A 22,613-nucleotide genomic window follows, 5' to 3' on the forward strand; every position below is an offset into this window, starting at 1 on the left:
CTAGCTTTCAGTAGAGGGTGTTCTCTTAGCGGTTATTCCCCAGGTGAGCCTTCATTCGTATGTAAAAAAGTTACAAAGTAATTTTGGGTACTCAAATAAGTTTCTACCTTCTGTCCAATGGTTTTACTATGATATTCAAGTGTTGAAAGTAACGCACATTTTCGTTTGGAAAATTTTTGCGGAAGTGTCCAAATGTAAGGGGTCACTTTTTTGCGGTTACCGAAGGGTTCGCTTAGCGGTTAGTGGTTATCCCCCAGGTGAGCCTTCATTCGTATGTAGAAAAGTAACAAAGTAATTTTGGGCACTCAAATAAGTTTCTACCTTCAGTCCAATGGTTTTACTATGATATTCAAGTGTTGAAAGTAACGCACATTTTGTTTGGAATTTCGGAAGTCCAAATGTAAGGGGTCACTTTTTGCGATTACCAAAGGGTTCGCTTAGCGGTTAGCGGTTATCCCCCAGGTGAGCCTTCATTCGTATGTAGAAAAGTTACAAAGTAATTTTGGGTACTCAAATAAGTTTCTACCTTCTGCCCAATGGTTTTACTATGATATTCAAGTGTTGAAAGTAACGCACATTTTGCTTGGAAATTCAGGAAGTCCAAATGTAAGGGGTCACTTTTTTGCGGTTACCGAAGGGTTCGCTTAGCGGTTAGCGGTTATCCCCCAGGTGAGCCTTCATTCGTATGTAGAAAAGTTACAAAGTAATTTTGGGTACTCAAATAAGTTTCTACCTTCTGCCCAATGGTTTTACTATGATATTCAAGTGTTGAAAGTAACGCACATTTTGTTTGAAATTTCGGAAGTCCAAATGTAAGGGGTCACTTTAATTTTTTGCGGTTACCGAAGGGTTCGCTTAGCGGTTATCCCCCAGGTGAGCCTTCATTCGTATGTAGACAAGTTACAAAGTAATTTTGGGTACTCAAATAAGTTTCTACCTTCTGCCCAATGGTTTTACTATGATATTCAAGTGTTGAAAGTAACGCACATTTTGTTTGAAATTTCGGAAGTCCAAATGTAAGGGGTCACTTTTTTGCGGTTACCGAAGGGTTCGCTTAGCGGTTATCCCCCAGGTGAGCCTTCATTCGTATGTACAGAAGTTACAAAGTAATTTTGGGTACTCAAATAAGTTTCTACCTTCTGCCCAATGGTTTTACTATGATATTCAAGTTTTGAAAGTAACGCACATTTTGTTTAAAAAATTTCGGAAGTCCAAATGTAAGGGGTCACTTTTTTGCGGTTACCGAAGGGTTCGCTTAGCGGTTATTCCCCAGGTGAGCCTTCATTCGTATGTAAAAAAGTTACAAAGTAATTTTGGGTACTCAAATAAGTTTCTACCTTCTGTCCAATGGTTTTACTATGATATTCAAGTGTTGAAAGTAACGCACATTTTGTTTGAAATTTCGGAAGTCCAAATGTAAGGGGTCACTTTTTTGCGGTTACCGAAGGGTTCGCTTAGCGGTTAGTGGTTATCCCCCAGGTGAGCCTTCATTCGTATGTAGAAAAGTAACAAAGTAATTTTGGGCACTCAAATAAGTTTCTACCTTCAGTCCAATGGTTTTACTATGATATTCAAGTGTTGAAAGTAACGCACATTTTGTTTGGAATTTCGGAAGTCCAAATGTAAGGGGTCACTTTTTGCGATTACCAAAGGGTTCGCTTAGCGGTTAGCGGTTATCCCCCAGGTGAGCCTTCATTCGTATGTAGAAAAGTTACAAAGTAATTTTGGGTACTCAAATAAGTTTCTACCTTCTGCCCAATGGTTTTACTATGATATTCAAGTGTTGAAAGTAACGCACATTTTGCTTGGAAATTCAGGAAGTCCAAATGTAAGGGGTCACTTTTTTGCGGTTACCGAAGGGTTCGCTTAGCGGTTAGCGGTTATCCCCCAGGTGAGCCTTCATTCGTATGTAGAAAAGTTACAAAGTAATTTTGGGTACTCAAATAAGTTTCTACCTTCTGCCCAATGGTTTTACTATGATATTCAAGTGTTGAAAGTAACGCACATTTTGTTTGAAATTTCGGAAGTTCAAATGTAAGGGGTTACTTTTTTGCGGTTACCGAAGGGTTCGCTTAGCGGATAGCGGTTATACCCCAGGTGAGCCTTCATTCGTATGTAGAAAAGTAATAAAGTAATTTTGGGTACTCACAAAAGTTTCTACCTTCTGTCCAATGGTTTACTATGATATTCAAGTGTTGAAAGTAACGCACATTTTGTTTGAAATTTCGGAAGTCAAAATGTAAGGGGTCGCTTTTTTGCGTTACAAAGGGTTCGCTTAGCGGTTAGCGGTTATCCCCCCAGGTGAGCCTTCATTCGTATGTAGATCAGTTACAAAGTAAATTTATAATTTTGGGTACTCAAATAAGTTTCTACCTTCTGCCCAATGGTTTTACTATGATATTCAAGTGTTGAAAGTAACGCACATTTTGTTTGAAATTTGGGAAGTCCAAATGTAAGGGGTCACTTTTTTGCGGTTACCGAAGGGTTCGCTTAGCGGTTAGCGGTTATCCCCCAGGCGAGCATTCATTCGTATGTAGAAAAGTTACAAAGTAATTTTGGGTACTCAAATAAGTTTCTACCTTCTGCCCAATGGTTTTACTATGATATTCAAGTTTTGAAAGTAACGCACATTATGTTTGAAATTTCGGAAGTCCAAATGTAAGAGTTCACTTTAATTTTTTGCGGTTACCGAAGGGTTCGCTTAGCGGTTATCCCCCAGGTGAGCCTTCATTCGTATGTAGACAAGTTACAAAGTAATTTTGGGCACTCAAATAAGTTTCTACCTTCTGCCTAATGGTTTTACTATGATATTCAAGTGTTGAAAGTAACGCACATTTTGTTTGAAATTTCGGAAGTCCAAATGTAAGGGGTCACTTTAATTTTTTGCGGTTACCGAAGGGTTCGCTTAGCGGTTATCCCCCAGGTGAGCCTTCATTCGTATGTAGACAAGTTACAAAGTAATTTTGGGCACTCAAATAAGTTTCTACCTTCTGCCTAATGGTTTTACTATGATATTCAAGTGTTGAAAGTAACGCACATTTTGTTTGAAATTTCGGAAGTCCAAATGTAAGGGGTCACTTTTTGCGATTACCAAAGGGTTCGCTTAGCGGTTAGCGGTTATCCCCCAGGTGAGCCTTCATTCGTATGTAGAAAAGTTACAAAGTAATTTTGGGTACTCAAATAAGTTTCTACCTTCTGCCCAATGGTTTTACTATGATATTCAAGTGTTGAAAGTAACGCACATTTTGTTTGAAATTTCGGAAGTCCAAATGTAAGGGTTCACTTTAATTTTTTGCGGTTACCGAAGGGTTCGCTTAGCGGTTAGCGGTTATCCCCCAGGCGAGCCTTCATTCGTATGTAGAAAAGTTACAAAGTAATTTTGGGTACTCAAATAAGTTTCTACCTTCTGCCCAATGGTTTTACTATGATATTCAAGTGTTGAAAGTAACGCACATTTTGCTTGGAAATTCAGGAAGTCCAAATGTAAGGGGTCAATTTTTTGCGGTTACCGAAGGGTTCGCTTAGTGGTTAGCGGTTATCCCCCAGGTGAGCCTTCATTCGTATGTAGAAAAGTTACAAAGTAATTTTGGGTACTCAAATAAGTTTCTACCTTCTGCCCAATGGTTTTACTATGATATTCAAGTGTTGAAAGTAACGCACATTTTGTTTAAAATTTCGGAAGTCCAAATGTAAGGGGTCACTTTTTTTGCGGTTACCGAAGGGTTCGCTTAGCGGTTAGCGGTTATCCCCCAGGTGAGCCTTCATTCGTATGTAGAAAAGTTACAAAGTAATTTTGCGTACTCAAATAAGTTTCTACCTTCTGCCCAATGGTTTTGCTATGATATTCAAGTGTTGAAAGTAACGCACATTTTGTTTGAAATTTCGGAAGTCCAAATGTAAGGGGTCACTTTTTTTGCGATTACCAAAGAGTTCGCTTAGCGGTTAGCGGTTATCCCCCAGGTGAGCCTTAATTCGTATGTTGAAAAGTTACAAAGTAATTTTGGGTACTCAAATAAGTTTCTACCTTCTGCCCAATGGTTTTACTATGATATTCAAGTGTTGAAAGTAACGCACATTTTCTTTGAAATTTCGGAAGTCCAAATGTAAGGGTTCACTTTAATTTTTTGCGGTTACCGAAGGGTTCGCTTAGCGGTTAGCGGTTATCCCCCAGGTGAGCCTTCATTCGTATGTAGAAAAGTTACAAAGTAATTTTGGGTACTCAAATAAGTTTCTACCTTCTGCCCAATGGTTTTACTATGATATTCAAGTGTTGAAAGTAACGCACATTTTGTTTGAAATTTCGGAAGTCCAAATGTAAGGGGTCACTTTTTTGCGGTTACCGAAGGGTTCGCTTAGCGGATAACGGTTATACCCAGGTGAGCCTTCATTCGTATGTAGAAAAGTTACAAAGTAATTTTGGGTACTCAAATAAGTTTCTACCTTCTGCCCAATGGTTTTACTATGATATTCAAGTGTTGAAAGTAACGCACATTTTGTTTGAAATTTCGGAAGTCCAAATGTAAGGGGTCACTTTTTTGCGGTTACCGAAGGGTTCGCTTAGCGGTTAGCGGTTATCCCCCAGGTGAGCCTTCATTCGTATGTAGACAAATTACAAAGTAATTTTGGGTACTCAAATAAGTTTCTACCTTCTGCCCAATGGTTTTACTATGATATTCAAGTGTTGAAAGTAACGCACAGTTTGTTTGAAATTTCGGAAGTCCAAATGTAAGGGGTCGCTTTTTTGCGGTTACCGAAGGGTTAGCCATTAATTATATTCTGCATTGTTGCCGAGATATTCTCGGATATAGGGTTACCTTAGCTTATCGCTACGTAACACCTTCGGGCGTATATACGCTTTAGATTCCGAAATCTTAAGTTATTCCGGCGGATCAAACTTTGTATAGTTAGATAGATCCCTAGGTAGGGAATTGTAATCCACAACCAGAATAATTATATTTTGCATTGTTGCCGAGATATTCTCGGATATAAGTTCACCTTAGCTTATCGCTACGTAAAACTTACGGGCGTATATACGCTTGAGATTCCGAAATCTTAAAAGTTATTCCGGCGGGACAAACTTGGTATCGTTCGAAATGTCCCTAGGTAGGGAATTGTAATTCACAAACCGCATAATTATATTGTGCATTGTTGCCGAGATATTCTCGGATATAGGTTCACCTTAGCTTACCGCTACGTAACACTTACGGGCGTATGTACGCTTGAGATTCCGAAATCTTAAAAGTTATTTCGGCGGGACAAACTTGGTATCGTTAGAAAGGTCCCAAGGTAGGGAATTGTAATCGACAAACCGCATAATTATATTGTGCATTGTTGTCGAGATATTCTCGGATATAAGTTCACCTTAGCTTACCGCTACGTAACACTTACGGGCGTATGTACGCTTGAGATTCCGAAATCTTAAAAGTTATTTCGGCGGGACAAACTTGGTGTCGTTAAAAATGTCCCTAGGTAGGGAATTGTAATCCACAAACCGTATGATTATATTGTGCATTGTTGCCGAGATATTCTCGGACATAGGTTCACCTTAGCTTAGCGCTACGTAACACTTACGGGCGTATATACGCTTAAGATTCCGAAATCACATCAGTTATCCGGCGGGTCAAACTTGGTATCGTTTGAAAGGTGCCTTGGTAGAAAATTTAATCCGCAATTCGTATTAAAAGATTGTACTTTGTTGCCAAGATTTTTTCGGATATAGGTTCACCTTAGCTTAGCGCTAATTAACACTTACGGACGTATATACGCTTGAGATTCCGAAATTTTGATAGTTATTCCGGCGGGCTAAACTTGGTATCGTTCGAAATGTCCCTAGGTAAGGAATTGTAATCCACAAACCGCATAATTATATTGTGCATTGTTGCCGAGATATTCTCTGATATAGGTTCTGCAAGCAAATAGAAAAAATACATATCGTCTGCTATTTTGGACAGCCCCCTTGTTATCAGCGCGCCATTATTTGCGTCATTAATCTCCACAGTTAACATTATCGTCTGATTTCAGTGCCCGTATGTTGTACGACCCACCCTGTGTGCAAACTTGTACAAGCCGGGATCGCCTAACACACCGATACACAACAATAAATCATCCATAAATCCTGCTCACGAGTTCTTGTCTGATAATCTGCTGAACATACACTTTATCCTATAACGCTAGTTGACCTTTATCCGCGGGGTAACCTATATCCGTTGTTTTTCAAAACAGGGTATTTAGGCATATGAAGTCGACGGGTGGTAGTTTTAAACTGCAATGTACTGAAAATATTGAAATTTTAAACCAACGTCCGTCAACGTGATATCCCCAAATACCCTGTTTTTTTAAAGCAACGGATATAGGTTACCCAACGGATAATGGTGAACTAGCGTTACCTCTGTTTTGTACTTTGTGTAATAGTTGTTGCCATACTTTGTACTATGTACAATTGTCGTGCAATAAAAGTTTATGTTCTACGATATCCTTCCAGCGAGAAAACCGACCAAAGAAAGGGACATTATGGCAAGTAGTGTATGATAAACGGTTTTTGCTTGCTTCAGTTTGTATGTATACCAGGTAACCCGCATTATGGCATGACACACCAGGTTTTAACTGAAGAGTGCTAGCTGCATATACGGACAGATTTATTTGATCCACTAGAAAAAGGTTGATTCCAGGCTATATCCCAATCCAATCTTGGTTAAGGAGTGGTTGTCTGTCTGTTTTGGTTACGTATTTCGTACAGAAACGTTGATACGAAATTTGCAACAGAAGTTTAAGAATTAAGTTAAATACAAAGTCTGTTTTCATAAATAAACGTGTGGTGTATTTTCTTGTATCATGAGAATAAAGAAATTCTGTGATATACCCGTTACTAAATCTAGATTAATAATAGGTCGTATCGGGCATTTGGCGATGTCTGGATCTTTTTTCAAAATAGTAGGTTATTTCAAGGAGGTTTTATAGACCTGTTATTTGAAACAGGCTCATAGTAATCTGTGACTTCTTTTCGGTATAATCTCGCGGAATGTTATCAGGCATCTAAATTAATTATACACAGACAGCACAGCGATAGCATGATTCAATTTACCCAGCTTGCTATAGCTACCGACAACAAGCCCCGAACCGAGTGAACGATTAATGTTTTATAAATAATTTAGATGTCCACAGAAATTATTAAAAATCAGTACCCGAAAACTGCAACACAATTGCATACACGTTACGAGAATTATAAGATTAATATATGCCATAGCGAGTGTGTTTGTTAGTTTATTAGTAAGTGCCACTCATGCTAATCGTGTGGTAAATAGCATTACGTGTGCTACCATAGCGCAGTAATAGACTTTGACTTCTTGAATTCCGCAGTGGCGAGTAATTGTTTGCCATCTCTAACTCTGCCTAGAAACCATTTACGTCTGTCTCCTCTTGAGTTAAACTAATTTTGCTAATCTCTTTGACAAACACAACTATGTTTATGGCTTCGAACCGACAAATAGACTATTCTAGAAGCCGATGTATGATATAACAATTCAGTGTTGACTTGAAGAAAAGGTGTGATATGCGAGGAAAGTTATAATAATTTTGTCAGTTTTTCCGTCGTTACAATGGCATGTATTCGTGTCTGTAAGATTAATGAGTATGTTATCAGGGTTATATTGCTTATTCGTGGAGAGAAGTGTCGTCAACAGCCTTGTGTTATTACCTTCATGGATGGAGGTATTGTTTTCGGATAGATAACAAAGTTCTTTATAGTTACAGCGAGGAACTAATATTTACAATCAACAGCCGACATGTCGGTGACTATTTGTCACCTTCCTCGAGTATGACCTGACTGGTAATATTCCACACTGCAGCTAGGTGTCGCTGCTAACAATGCGGTCCCAAACGTAAAGAAGTGTCCCAACACGAGTTTAGTTTTTTTGGTGTGTCTGTTTATTTGTTTTCGAATATTCGCATTCTTTAATTGGCTGACATAACTCATGAGGCTATGGTTGGCTGGATTGTGGTGAAATTTTTATGTAGATAGGTCTTGTATAGACGAATGCTAAGGTCAATGTTTGGCATTCTAGCAACTTGTCTCGCTAATGTTTGGATATAGATTGGAAGTTTTGTACGGTTAGCAAAGCATCGTTTAATGTCTTGCGTGACTGTTTTCCAGTGCCATTCTTCACAACAACAACTCTAAGATACCATCAAAAACTCTAACTTGTATATCGGATGCAAAATCCTTCTTCTGTAAATGTTTAAGCCTGCCCCTAATGCACTTGTTTTGACACTGATAGTTGTAAAGTTAGTGGTTACCCCGTTACTCCGTACATTTTGCAGCCGAGGGAAAATCTGATTGGCTCGCATTGCACTGCAGCATAGGTGTCGCTGCTCGCAGATGTGGTCCCCACCGCTAAGTATTCTTTATTCATAACAGAAGATAGCGTGAAGGAAAAAAAAAAACATCTCACTATCATTAAAATAAGTTAGTACGATTTGTCAAAAAGTGCTATTGTTTATCACATACAGACTTATAAAATGTCGCACCCTATTATAGCATGTGCTAGTCCTGGGGATTGGTCGTACATTCGTCGTACAAATGTCGTGCGATGGAAAAAGAGTCCTACATGTCATGTGTCAATTGTCTTCTTATTTACCAAAAGGACAGCAGTCTGTTTCAGATCATTGTTGGCCATTGCTTCTGTCCCAGTTTATTTGAAAATTCTTCGTACGACATTAATATCGTACTATGATCGCACGACGAATGAGGACCTCGTCGCACGTTATCGTGTTTCCCGGTCTAACGCCAACGCGTGAATGCCGCAGTCGCGCCGGAGTTGACGGGGCGACTCCAAACGTCGATACTTCTTTAACTTTGAAGCAAACACTCCAGCGGTAAGAAAAACAATATAGAAGGCTTTTGACGTGGGCAGTGTTTGCCTCTGGGGTTGAGTTGTATTTACCAAGAACATTCCACTATAGCCCGTTGAAAGGGGGCGTTTACTTTTTAATGAAGTAAAAACAACTCAATCAAAGAGTTAAAACTTGACTGTAAGTAAAGTTAGTCTTTAGAATGCCTTAGATACAACGTAAGACAATCTAAGTGGCAATTTTACATTTGTGATAGAATTTTGTCTTCTGTAAAATCTCGTAGAAGAAATGGTTGCTTCCAAATGTTTTTCTGTACCCTCGTAGTTTGTCTGTTGTGGGATTAATTAAAGTCGTGGCGCGGGGTAGCTACGGTGTCACCGCGGTGGTATCCAACAACCTGCCGGCGATAATCTCTCTTCCTGGCGCCCTTTTGACCACACAGCGGGACTAAACATCAGCGAAACCTGCAACTAATGACCGGTAAACATCACAAACTCCGCCATACATGTACGTTAGCTACGTTTTGAGGGAAACAACATAGCGGTATCACCTCGCGAAGGGACTATGTCACTCTGAGCTACTGCAGACCAAGAAGAAACAAACTCTCAGCAACCACCGGACAACTATAGGTAAAACGGAGCACGCTGCATCGCAGTATCTTTCAGCGAGGTCATCCGAAGAGTTCTACATATTTCACCGTTTTGTTGTACCAAAGCAAGCACAGATTGGTATCTAGTGGCTGTTTTGTACATAGTGACGAAAGATATCGCCACAAAGTCGTCCAGAAAACTCAGAAGGAGTTGCCAATGCTCTGAGACCCCGACGGATTTTTCAGAAGACACTTTTGAAGAAGTATCTAGTGGCTGTTTTGTATATAGTAACGAAAGATATCGCCACAAAGTCGTCCAGAAAACTCAGAAGGAGTTGCCAATGCTCTGAGACCCCGACGGATTTTTCAGAAGACACTTTTGGACTGCTCTTCCGTGGTACATGTGGTGGGGTATCTTGTTGTTTGAGACTTTGGTAACGGTTGCTCGGTTGATAGGCACATATTGACTAAAATTATCGATTGAAAAGACGGAACAGCAGCGTGGAAAGGTGGCGACAAAAAGGAGGATTTCAGACGAACTTGCACGGGACTAACGGTAAGTAACTCTCATGACTTTCTGCAATTTTTTTCATATCTTTAAGTTTCATCCTTGTCTCATCTTATGGCCTTGTCTAAATTCTGAGTAGCGTGGGATGGTCAATATATAACTTCGGCCACACCCAAAAATAAGGTACACAACTCACTTTTTTGGCAAAGTTATAAAGTCCAAAGTCTTTTATGGATGTACATGTATACCGAAATTCAAATCATGGTGACCACTGACCACAGTGACATGAAATTGGTGGATATTGATAAACGGCTTCATATTAAATCATACAATTCTGCCCCCAGATATGACTTGTGCACTTTAATTACTGGGTGAGGATTACCCCTTGTACGCCGTGGACCGAATCCAGTGATGATAAAAACATTATCGTCCTTATAAACTATATATTGCAATCATAAAACATTGGCCGAGGAAAAGTGGTATATGTTTGACTCTATTTCAACTTAAACCAAATGACACGTGTCAACTCATAACGTTAAAGACGGGTTAGCTTTTTAGGTGTATAGAAATTAACAATAGTATATAGAGTTTATACGTAGTATATAGTATGCTGGTGCATACTAGTACAGTATACAGAATTTTTGTGTACGTATCACGGTAGTTTGGCATATCATTAGCTAATATGCGCGAGAAGATGTAAGTATTTTTTCACACCGTAGCAGTTTTTATAGGTAATATTCAGAAAACACCCAAGTCGTCAGATCATGGAATTGTGGAACAGGTCATTAATGTCATTTTCTTTCGTGGGTCTGCGCTTATTGGATTTTCTTCAAGCAGATGTTGAGTTATGCGTTGTTTAACATCCTATGCGCATGCATAGCTCAGCTTGTTGTTACTTGTAACATTGGTAATGACTCCTCTGATTTAGCAAACTGCAAAACAATACAGAAGTCATATAAAAATGAAATCCAAGATGGCGGACTGAATGTCAAGGTACATTTTTGACGTAACAAAGTTTTTATATCATTTCCGCCATATTGTTCGCCGTCGACATAGCGTTCAGGGTAGGGTCTCGTGTTAGTTACTGGTGTCAGTTCTAAAACAACACTGGCTGCTTTCACTACGGAACAACGGTTTCCTTTCTCCGCTCTTCAACCGTGGCGGACAGAATGACAAACACGTCTGATAAGTACAACCTGTACGGTATTCGTTTCTGTGTGCGCGTGGGTGTACTAAAGGTCTTTGGTTCCTTGGGAAAACATGGTAGAAATTAATAGCGCTAAATTCATATAAGTAACAAACAAATTCCCTTGCGTAATCAAATAGTAAAGAAACGACCTATAATTGTGTGTTGACCTCTTTCAAACTCATTTGATAGCTAGACAAATAACCAAAGTGAGGCTTAAGACTCTCTACGAAACTCTGTATCCAACTCACTTTTTTTAGTAGATGAACAAATAGTAGAATTGAGCTCCAAGCATGGTTCGGTACTAGTTTTTAAGTTGCTGAAAATTATTAATAGCTTACAAAATAGTAAAAGCTGAGCTCTAAACTAAAAATCATTTGTGCTATAGCATCTTTCGAACTCATTTATAGTTAAAAAATAGCAAAAAATATGGGCTCTAAACGCGTGATACTCTTTATCAGAATACTTGCCCGTTTCTCGTTGTTAAATCATCGATAAAGGCACAACTACACCTTACCAAGATAACGGTGTTTGAAGTGCATGGTCGTGGGAACATAGAGATAAGAACAGGTGCTGTTGTACGTGAGGCTTTGAAGTTCATGTAAGAGAGAGTTTCTTATCTTTGGACGGTGAAATGTATCCGGAGCACGGCTATAGGTTTTCACCAAAAACCTTAAAAGACCTCTTCACTCGTCTGGCAAAGCCCTTGAGGTGGGACTGAAAGTTTCACATGAGGGTCGCGTGTTTAGATATGCAACGACTATAAAGCCTTTCAAATATTCTGAAAGTATAGAGATATTCAGGGACCAAAAGTGACAAATGCTCAGTATTCGCTGCCATCTGAGGTTCTGTATTCGCTAACGTTGGTATGTCACTGCACTTCGAGCACCAGTGCGGCACTGCGGGGTTCGAAAGAGTACTCAACGAATTTTACGTTTTGTGTATTCTGGTGTCTTCTAAGTCATGCCTCTACGTATAACGCAATATCTAAATTATGAAAAGTCGGCGAAAATAACACAACAGTGCCTCAGATCAGTGAACGAACCCCGCAGCGCCGCACAGGTGCCCCAAGTGTAGTGAGATACCACCTTAAGAAGGTTTGTGTGTGTTTGTCCGTCTTTGAACACGATAACTCGAGAAGGCTAGGTTAGATTGTCTTGAAACTTAGTACGTAGCTAAGTCTTGATAGGACCTCAAAATTATCAGATTTTTTTGCCTCCTAGCGGCTCGTTGTGGTACTGTAGCGCGACTTCTGGTTTTGACATGTCATCTGGACAAGTAGTACCTACTAGTCACAATTTGTGATTAGTAGGTATAGCTCTTTTGGTCGGAAATAAACCACGCAAAATGGGCCCAGTACGTAATGATTTAAAAATTTAAAAGTATTGAGGTAACGTTCTTTTTATGTTGTCGCTATTTCACATGGATATCTTTGCCTAACATGAGTTTAGAACACATAGAAAGCTCGAAAAGCGAAAATGTTCTTGAGATAGATTGAATGACCTTTCTATTTGCCGTAGGTTTTACCTGCAGTACCGCTAGGTTCCGCTGTTTATTCTGGGCGTGGCCAGCGACAGGCAATAGCAACGTTATAGTTTCCAGGTTGTTTGGCGCTGTTTTGTTCAGCGTCGGTTCGACATTCTACCCATAGTTTCCTTATTTTACTCCACTGAACTAGTCGTTTTAAGAGTTCTCGACTTCACCAAGGTATTTCTCGACAGGTATGTTACATTTGTGAACAATTTGCAACGTTACGACGTTTGTAACCGTGGTTTTAGTGTGTGAATGTTTTGTTTGACGTCGCGATTGGATCTTGTTTTTCTACGTGCAGCATTTCATCCTCGTGCTAGGTTGTGACAATAGTGATGCGTGTTTGATACTTACCCTTGCCATAAGTGTCACCAAGCTAAAGGGGAGAATCGCAAGAAATTAAGGACTTTTTCTAAATACGTGCCGATTTCTGGATTTCTGTTTTGGTCAAGTTTTATCACATTTACGTGTACCGTTTGCCCTGTTCTGTTACCGACCCCGAAAACCTTTTAACGGGGAAGATTTGGCACATTTATTATAATATCTCTAAATGTTCTCATCGCTTCAGAGAATATTCCTTGTTCTTATAGACTGATAATTATCGTTGGAGACACACCTTAGAGGTACATAATGTTTCTACAAAATATTAAAATAATTACAAGATAACTAAGCCGTAAAACTTATACCAAATTACGGTATCAAGCACTTTAGTGGTGGGTAAATGTATTACATGATTTACCTAATATAGTTCAACTACATTAAAAATATAATAGTACAGGCATGTATTTAATGTATAAGGTAAAGAGGTTTTTGCTGTGTTTTTTTTTTTTTCTCTTCATTTTGGTATCCTATATGTTGTGTGCCTTTCCCATGTCGAAGTGTAACAAAACCCTGTAAGGTCCAGACGGTTGTCTGTTAACACGTGAGTGTGGTATGTTGTAATGTCTTCCGTTAATGTCTAGTACACAAGCAGGGGCAGAAACGTTAGTAACGGGGCTTTGTAAACAGTCTTGTTAAAACATTACGGCAAAACATACCAGGTATGTCCCTGTAGCTCAACTGATAGCGCTGTCTAACATCTGAGCTCCAGGTTCAGATTTGTTGGTAACTGGTACTCTCCAAGCAGAGGTTAGGCTAAGGCTGTTTTTTTAACGTTTTTTTAGTCGTTTTTATCGGGCTTTCTATTTTGTCATTTTTTGTTGTTGTGTCCGGCCTAAGGTTTTGACACAGCAAGATATAATAAAAAACAATAGAAAGCCCGACAAAAACGACTAAAAAAACGTTAAAAAACAACCGGAGCCTAACCTCTGCTTGGAGAGTAGGTAACTGGAAGACACATGTTCAAGTCCTGGCAAAATTGTCTCAGTTTGGGCTGCACCTTTCTTTCGTAAAGGATGTAAAATTGGGGTCCCGTTGTCGTGAAGGTGCCTTGAGCACTTTAAAAGGGAAGTAGCCACTTCCTGTAAAAAATATACCCTACTACAAAAAAAAGCAAGGAAATTTGCCGACCTATGTGCCGAGGGAAGGTGTACAACAACATGTAACTACAATGCCTCCCCATTGTTTACGTGTAAGCCCAATCAGAATGAATGAATTAATTTTATTGCTCAACAATCGCACAAGGTACAATATATGGCAACCAATAACAACTAATAGCAATACAGACAATGGTACTACGTGGCTACATACAGAACAACAAATATTATCGATAACAGCAAAGATGATAGGGGAAGCTAACTGATTGATCCATTTTACTTGCCGACCATTTCGCACAGTTTAAGGTTTGACAAAGAAAATGGCAAACGGTGCCTGATAAGGGGTAACAATTTAGCCTGTTCCAACATCTGCTTGGAGATTTGAATGGGAAGAAAAGCATGGGGAATATTGCTCAAGTTGTATGATTTTGGATACATCAGCGCTCGCTCATTAACTTTCAATTATTGACATAATGATAACCTCCTATAAGATTAGGAATAGTGGAAAAGTTGAATGCTGCAAAATACACAGATATTGGCTTGTACGTTACACCATAGACCTGTTTCGGGTTCAACTTGTGTTATCAGCTTTCTATTCCTGTACGTTTGACATTTTAGTAATTTCTTTTTCTCGCCCTCTTGTATTCGTTTTTGGGTTTAAGAATTATCTACAAATTTATGTCAAAGAGGCCTTATCCATTTTTCAAATAATAAGTATAACCAATATGTTAAATACTCTGTAAAATTCTTGTCAAAACATTTTAAAACGGTCAGCAATAAGGGTGATCAGAGGTACGCATTTACACAACCCCTGGGTAAGTGTTATTTCAGTCAATATTGGCCTTTGTTTAGCTGCCCGTATTGGCTAGGGTTGTGCGTCATTTCCGCATCTTTACACGGTCATTGGTTGGCGGGGTACTTTTATGTGGTGCACTTTTTGTTATGATTCGCCTTTTTATCAAAACATACTACAGGAAACATTCTGCTAGAATAAAAGGTTTCGTGCATGAAGCGCATTTCAAACAAGAACTTTTTCCTAGGAATTAAATGGCCCGTAATTCCTATATCATGTATTAGACTGGCCCGGTTCACACTTAGCTTGTGCAATTATTCAAGTCCGTATATTTGAGTTGCGTATTGGCGTTGTAAGGCTTTAGTTAAGTTTGTGGCGAAGACATTCTTTTTATCCAAGATGTATGATTTAATGTTTAAGGTATAAATTTTTAGATTTTTAGATTTTTAGATTTTTAGATTTTTAGATTTTTAGATTTTTAGATTTTTAGATTTTTAGATTTTTAGATTTTTAGATTTTTAGATTTTTAGATTTTTAGATTTTACTGTCATTTACACATCCAAAATGAAATATACGTAAAATCTATGGCGAATAAACTTTCCCGTGTGAAACCGTACAGTTTTTCCACTCACATAAATCCATGTCCACTTGAGAGGCTCGTGTAGGCGCTGGTTACTTCTGGGATCTTCTTGAGACGTATTTCAAGGAGCACTTGAGAGAAAAGACGCCCAAGCTGGCAGGTGGTGCGTTCCGCGCCAGGGGAGCGGCATGTTATTGTTACAGGATTAGCTGTTTTAACAGTGGGGGAAGTGGAGTTATCGGTAATCTCCTCACAGATGTAAGGAGCCGTTTCAGTCTGTGTTATACGCGTATACGGTTGTGTTTTGGCGACGCTTCAAGTGCTAGCCCAATAGTATATCATATCATTTGTCAAACATTTTAGTACATTTTGTTCAGGGAGCTTGCTCGGACAACTCGTATATAAGAATCAGTATCGCAATTGCCGAAGAACAATTCCAGCTGATGCGACCACGAGCACTTACACGTTGTATACAGCATAGGCCTTCTCACATTCGTCGTACGATTCTTGTAAGAATGTCGTGCGATGGTCGTGCGATCGCAAATTGACGAAATTCCTTTGATAGTCGTCCAAATTACAGCTATTTGGTTGCCAAATCGTGGGCATCTTCGTTCCTTTTCGGTAGTTGGTTCTGTCACAGCCTGCTTGAAAATCCTAAAATATGAAAATTAATATCGTACGTCAACCTACGAGAAATGTGACCGCGCCATGTTGTAATATTTACGGCTGAAATCAATTTCAAAAGACTATTGACATTTGATTTTTTGTAACGTTGATATTTTTCCAACTACAGATCTACAACAAGAGATTATAAACTGAAGTAAGCAAAACCCAGGCAGTTACCATGGCGACCGGAGGGAGACCGGAAGTACCGGAGGAGGAACCGGAAATAGACCCGTACCAGGGCCTCGACAACGAGGAACTAAAAATCGCGCTGAAACTCGCGGAGGAAGAAACGCGAGGCTTGTACGCGGACTTAAAAACAACCATGGAAGAACACGAGAGAGCAAAACAAGAACTGGAACAGAAGCTGACCAAAGCCCTGCAAGAAAAGCAGACCATAACCAAAGAAAGGGACGCAGCCGTGGCCAAGTTGAGGGGAGTTAAAGACGACTCCGTTGCAAAGGATCATCGAAACTCACAGAGAATTAAGGACCTTCAGTCAAAACTACAGGAAAAGACTTTGGAATGTAAGAGACTTCTAAGAAGCAACGAGTTGCTGAGGAAGAAACTTAACGCGCAACAGGTGAGTGTAGTGTCTTAAGACAGTTTATCTTCAAGTAGATGTATAAAGGATATTTTATTAGTTCGTGAATAATTTCATCAAGTTGTAGGACTATAGAATAGTAACTATGATTTTTTTATAACCAAAACATACGATCGCAACTAACGTTTCGGTGACCGTCTGTCACCTTCCCTAGGACAATTCTGACTTTGCACTGCAGCATAGGTGTCGCTTCTTACAAATGCAGTACCAAACGCTACATTTCGTCAAACCGTAAAAGACCAAAACATGAAATGAAAAACGAACATCTTTGTCATTTCAATAAGGTGTCTGTGGAAAAAAAAAGGTCAAGAAAATAAGAAATAGACAAATGATTGTGATATTCAAACAAAATTGCAATAGAATGATGATGTCATTTCCGTTTCCGGGTTACAGGCCAAAATGAAGTTCGAAGTTGACAAGGAGGTGAAGAAATTTAAGAACCAGCAGAGGAAGCTGGAGGAGGAAAATGAAGAAGCACAGAAGGAGGCGAAGGAAGCGGCGAAGAAAGTCCAACTTCTTCAAAAACAGGTTAGACTTGCAGAACAGAAGATACAAATCTTTGTAAAATAGTTTCTTATTGTCGTGTCTTGATAATACAATTTTTACATCTTGTCTATTACAATCATCAGATCATTACATCATCATCATAATTAACATAATCACTATCATCAACGTCATCGTCATCGTCACCATCATCACTTTCACGTCATCTTCATTACCGTCTTCATCATTGTCCCCATCATCTTTATCATGCATGATACACATCTTGTCCATCATGGTCAGGAACATTACCATAACCACCATCATCATCATCATTCCTTGTAATGTAGAGTTGAAGCGTTTACAAAGTCGAATGACTTATCGATCAAACAAAAGAAAGAATGAATGAATGAATGAATGAATGAATGAAAAGATGAACGAACGAACAAATGATCGAACTTTCTATGCTAATGCTAACCACTAAAATCTTCTCCCCCGTGTAGAAAGAAGACGAGGCGCGGCGGAAGATGCTGGCTGAGGAGCGGCTGCACCGTCTGGAGCGGGAGAACGAGCTGATGGAGAGGAAACACTTCATGACGGAGCGTGCGCTGGAGGAGGCCGTCAGGAAGATGAAGGAGGTGGGTTCTTGTCTTAGACATTCAGTTTAGGTCGTGATAAGAATGTCTTAAGGAAGCTTTTAATCATACCCTCCCCCCGTCAATAACAGGATTTTAATCCCCCCCCCCCCCCCCCGCAAAATTATCCAGAAAGCGTTCTGGAAGATCATTACGTTATTCAGTGCCACTTTTTTGGTACAGTGTAAGGATTGGCTGTATCAGAGAGTTAGGTACCTAATACATGTAATACGCTCCCCTTTCTTATTTATTCATAACGCCGAGTTTCAGCAGTAGGATTTTAGACATCGTCCATCATTACTTCGGTGTGTATTGTACTACGAAGCAAACTTGTAATGTACACATAAATATCGACTATTGTATGACAGGTCTGGTTAGCGAAAGAGGAATATGAAATGACGTCAGACGACGAAGTAGATCCGGAAGCGGTGAGTTGCCCAGGCAGGATAGATAGCCGTGTTGCATGCTGGGAATGACTTTCAAGAATGTGTACATTTTCCTCTAGTGGGCATGCGCATGTCCTCCCTAATAATATGTATGAGGATGCGTCAACAGAAAAAATCAATTAGGGTCCAAGCGCATGCAGTGGTGTTTTCATCAGTCAACTAACACTAAAAGGATGTTCACGATTCTCAGTATACGCATGAGCAGCGGAATGCATTTTGGGTAATATGTCAAAGGTTAATTCATGGAAAATAAACAAACGTTCAGTCGAACCGCAGGTCACCCCAGAACGCGTTATTCTCTAAGATACGGCTTTTGTCGCGACCCGATTTGACCCCGCTGCAAGGGCGAAAACAACTGCCTGTTGTGCAACTAAAAGACCTCAAACCTACATAATGTTTATACTTTTTCACATCTACAGGTTTTGCCCCGTACAACCATATAGATATTTCGTGCATTGTAAAATGACAGTAAACGCTGTTGCTTTCGAAACATTGGCAATTTTTCGTCCGTATATTTGTAGCTGTCTTTTTTACAGTTCACCTTGATCCCAATAGTTAACCCCACAGCGTGATAGCCCAGTTCCTCACCTTTAAATTGATACCAAAGTTTCCATGTTAATTTGAGGAGCAACTTTTTGCCCCGAAATTATGTAACAACATGTCAAATTCCAAGCGTCTTTTTTTCGAACGACAAACCGCACACACTGATCTTTCACTATGCTATACAACTCTCTGACATGAAGTATTGATATCAGTTTGCTTGCACATGAATCCCACTTATTCTGGCTTTTGGATAATGTCAGTTTTAATTTGGTAGGTTTCAGGAAGTCCTTTTGCGACGGAAAGACATGAGCTGTTAGTTTTGTTAACTTTTCCAAACGCTGGTTGAACTTGCAACTAGGCCTGATCCCCGCGGCACGAAAAATGGAACGTACCGGCTGGGTTCCACCGTTCGAACCCAGGTTCGGACCAGGAGTTCGAAACAGATTGACTTGAAAACTGACGATTTTTAAAAATTATTATTTTGTACTAAAACCCTGTGTCGATGTACACTTGTCTATCATCAAGTCACTTATCATATTGCATGTGACAGCCGCACCCATTCCGCTTCTCTTGCCAAGAAATGAGGTCTGTGACACCATGCGAAATGTATTAGAATACGCTCTAAACACAGGGTAGTGTGCGTGGCCTGCTACAACCAGACTGAAACTTCACCACCGTGATTTGCGTATGTTCGCACATAATTTCGGGGCAAAACGTTGCTCCTCAAATTAACCCGGTGACTATGGTATCCATTTAAAGGAGAGAAACTGGGCTATCACATGGTGTGGTTAGCTAATGGGATCAAGGTGATCTGTTAAAAAGACAGCCACACATAAACGGACCAAAACTTGCAAATGTTTCGAAAGCTACAGCGCTCGTTGTCATTTTGCCATGCACGAAATATGTACATAGTTGTACGGGGCAAAACCTGTAGATGTGAAAAAGTATAAGCATTACGTAGGTCTGAGGTCTTTTTGTTGCACAACACGCACTTATTTGCACCCATGCAAAGAGGTCAAACCAGGACAAACCGCGATCAGGCGCATGACCTGTCGTAGAGAAGGCTGCGCAGAACGGATGCGCATAGAGCTCTGCGGTTCGACTGCGTTTGGGCATTGTTATGTAAATCGGAATAATGGTCAAGATTAGAACTGTTTACAAATAAGGGGCCATCATTTTTGACATGTTACCCACAATGCGTCTGCGCATGCGTTCGTAAAACCTTCTTATTAACAACATGACTAACGTTTGATAGATATGGCGCATGCGGACTAACGTTAACACCTTTTCTTCTTTCAATTAGATGCAGTGGGCCATAATGAGAACAACTGATCTCTGAATGTTTGCTTGGCTAGAACGTAAACAAATCTAGTGTAGTCTCTACCAGACTCATTTTCAACAACCAGACTCATTTGCAATTTGTGTGCCAGCGTCTCCGAAGCAATATCTTATAAGCCTCCGAATGGATTGTGATATTACATGTATATTATATCAATCCAAAAATTACATACATGCAATTAAGGCCTTTATTTGCGCGATTAACCCTATAGATCGTTTTCACAATGACGTCACAGTCGCATTCGAACGTTCGAACGGCCATGTTGGATGATAAGCGGCTCGATCTCCACACGGCTGTGTGTTGCACGTGGTGGACCCGTTCGTGGAAAGAAGCCTTTTTTATTCAGAAACGGACTAGATGTTTGCCGTGCTAACTGCGAGTTCCATAAACACTCGCCGTTTCTATTCAACAACATTACCTGTATACAGTCCGTCCTATTTTCAATAACTTGATTAAACCACTCTCCTACTAGCCCACCAACAGTAGCCCTGCCGCGGAGTTTGTGCATGCTTTTTAAAAAAATTTTGGGAGAAAGTTGGTTTCTGGTACAGTGTATGTCATGGACGTATACCATGTTACACGAAAATGTCAGCAAGCTTGTTCTATTTCTTCTTCATAAAACACGGCACATCGCGTCCTGAGTACTGCCCCCGATGTTCTGTCGTTAATCAAGCGAGGATTGAAAATTGTTTGGCTTGTTCACGAGGAACGAAAATCGAACTTTTTTACCCACGATTGTGTAGCTGGTAGAACAAAACAAAAATTTCTTCAGCCGCAAACTTTACCTAAGGCAAGACAAAACATGTCAATGCGGAACTTACACGTGTTAACGGGCACAATACACCCCTCACGCGCATCTCAATCGTTGTGTCAGTTTTACGCTCAGCACGGCCCAGTACGCTTACCTAAAAGTATGAGGTGAGGTGTGTATTGTGCATACGACTGGTATGATCATATGAAGAAAAATGTCAATACGGACCTCAGATGGACTTAATATATACGCTCGTGTGACTGCACCTGAAGGATTGCACATGCGTACACATTCAAGTCCGTATGAGGTTCGTATGAAATTCTTAGCCCCCACCGTGCTAAACAGGTCGCTGGGAAAATAAAATTGGACAAATATATACAGATAACATGCCAGAGGAGTTAGCTAGGTCGCAGGCGATACTCCCTCGGCCAACTAACTTCTCTAGCATGTTATCTGAGTGTCTATATTTGTTTAATTTCTGCTTTTTTCCAAGTGGTATGTGTGAAGCCTGATAGAGACAAATAGTCCATAGGTACCTCATACGAACTTTGATAAAGATTCTTTATTGAGACACGGCAAAAGTACAGAGACTTTCGTAAGGTCTACATGTATAACAGATATACGCACGTGTGACGGCACCCTTACACAAAACTTTGACAGCCCCTTCCGTATCTCGCACGATTTTAGTATTGAATCGACAAAGTGTGGCGTGTCTTCCAGCGAGCTTTGCGCTTGTGGCGAGGGAAGCTTCTACAAGTCTGGTCGAGTTCTGTCACCTCCATGTCGCGACGGGCACTAAACGCAATTTGGCATCTGACTAAACATGTGCTAAGCATTCTCAGAGTTTGAACTTTCAGTATCAAGTGCAACGTTACAGTCTGTCGCAATTACGTCAGCGCTAGCAGCCCTGATTCGTATGTTTAACGTTAGTTGATCAACTGAATTGTAATTTTGTAAACAGACCTTTCTAATACACATGTTGACAAAGCCAAAATACGGAAAAAAGACGCGCGCACGAACTTTTTTAATACCACTATCCTGCTGGCCCCCACTTGCCTCACGGAGTTAGGGTCGGGGAAGCGCTAAATCTTGCCCCTTGTTAGGCAAGTGGACAGTGAGGGCCAGCTCGTGCGCGCATATGTGGTGGGGATTGGTAGCTAGTCCTCTGCACGCCACCTGTCAGTGAAAGGATATCACCCAGGGTAGCCGGGCCAGGTACAGTGAATGATCGCGGTTTTTGCGAGGCCGCTTCACCGCGAACTCTAAACCACCGCGAACACTCCATTTCCCGCTACCGCAAAAGTAAATCCTCGCGATCGGCACCAGCATTAGATCGTTGAAAAAAGTGCCATTTTTAAAAGTATATAGATCAAGACGTATTATTGCAACTTTGTCCTGATTATTGCAATATTGGCTACATCACTTAATGATTCACAGAATGGAGACAAAACAGCACACTTGAACCCGCAAGTAACTTTGCTGGTGCCGTTCTGTGTTCTAGTCATCCAGGTTATCATCCAACATGGCGCCCACGCGTGATCGAACGGTTTTCGAACGTTCTGTGAAAACGATCTATTCAGACCGGGCTTTTTTGGTCATCCCTGGGACCGGGGGGGGGGGGGCTTTTGAGGCCCTTCACTTCTA

General features: G+C 40.3%; 2 protein-coding genes across 3 annotated transcripts in view; one reads left to right on the plus strand and one right to left on the minus strand.

Moving 5' to 3' along the window:
• LOC118410975 (integumentary mucin A.1-like) overlaps nt 1-16,218 on the minus strand; it is a 17,277-nt gene extending 1,059 nt beyond the window's left edge. The window contains exon 1 of the mRNA XM_035812963.1: nt 16,199-16,218. Within this exon, the coding sequence (XP_035668856.1) occupies nt 16,199-16,218 (20 nt within the window). The remainder of the gene's footprint in view (nt 1-16,198) is intronic.
• LOC118412089 (trichohyalin-like) overlaps nt 9,166-22,613 on the plus strand; it is a 16,442-nt gene continuing 2,994 nt past the window's right edge. The window contains exons 1-4 of one of the 2 annotated variants that reach the window (XM_035814723.1): nt 9,166-9,992; nt 16,302-16,754; nt 17,169-17,303; nt 17,759-17,893. In XM_035814723.1, coding sequence (XP_035670616.1) covers nt 16,353-16,754; nt 17,169-17,303; nt 17,759-17,893 — 672 coding nt within the window. In that variant the 5' untranslated portion in view covers nt 9,166-9,992; nt 16,302-16,352. Of the gene's footprint in view, nt 9,993-12,706; nt 12,852-16,301; nt 16,755-17,168; nt 17,304-17,758; nt 17,894-22,613 lie in introns of those variants that run through there. The other variant, XM_035814722.1, reaches the window with a different exon arrangement.

Source organism: Branchiostoma floridae, chromosome 3, assembly GCF_000003815.2.
Source record: "Branchiostoma floridae strain S238N-H82 chromosome 3, Bfl_VNyyK, whole genome shotgun sequence".
Lineage (NCBI taxonomy): Eukaryota > Metazoa > Chordata > Leptocardii > Amphioxiformes > Branchiostomatidae > Branchiostoma > Branchiostoma floridae.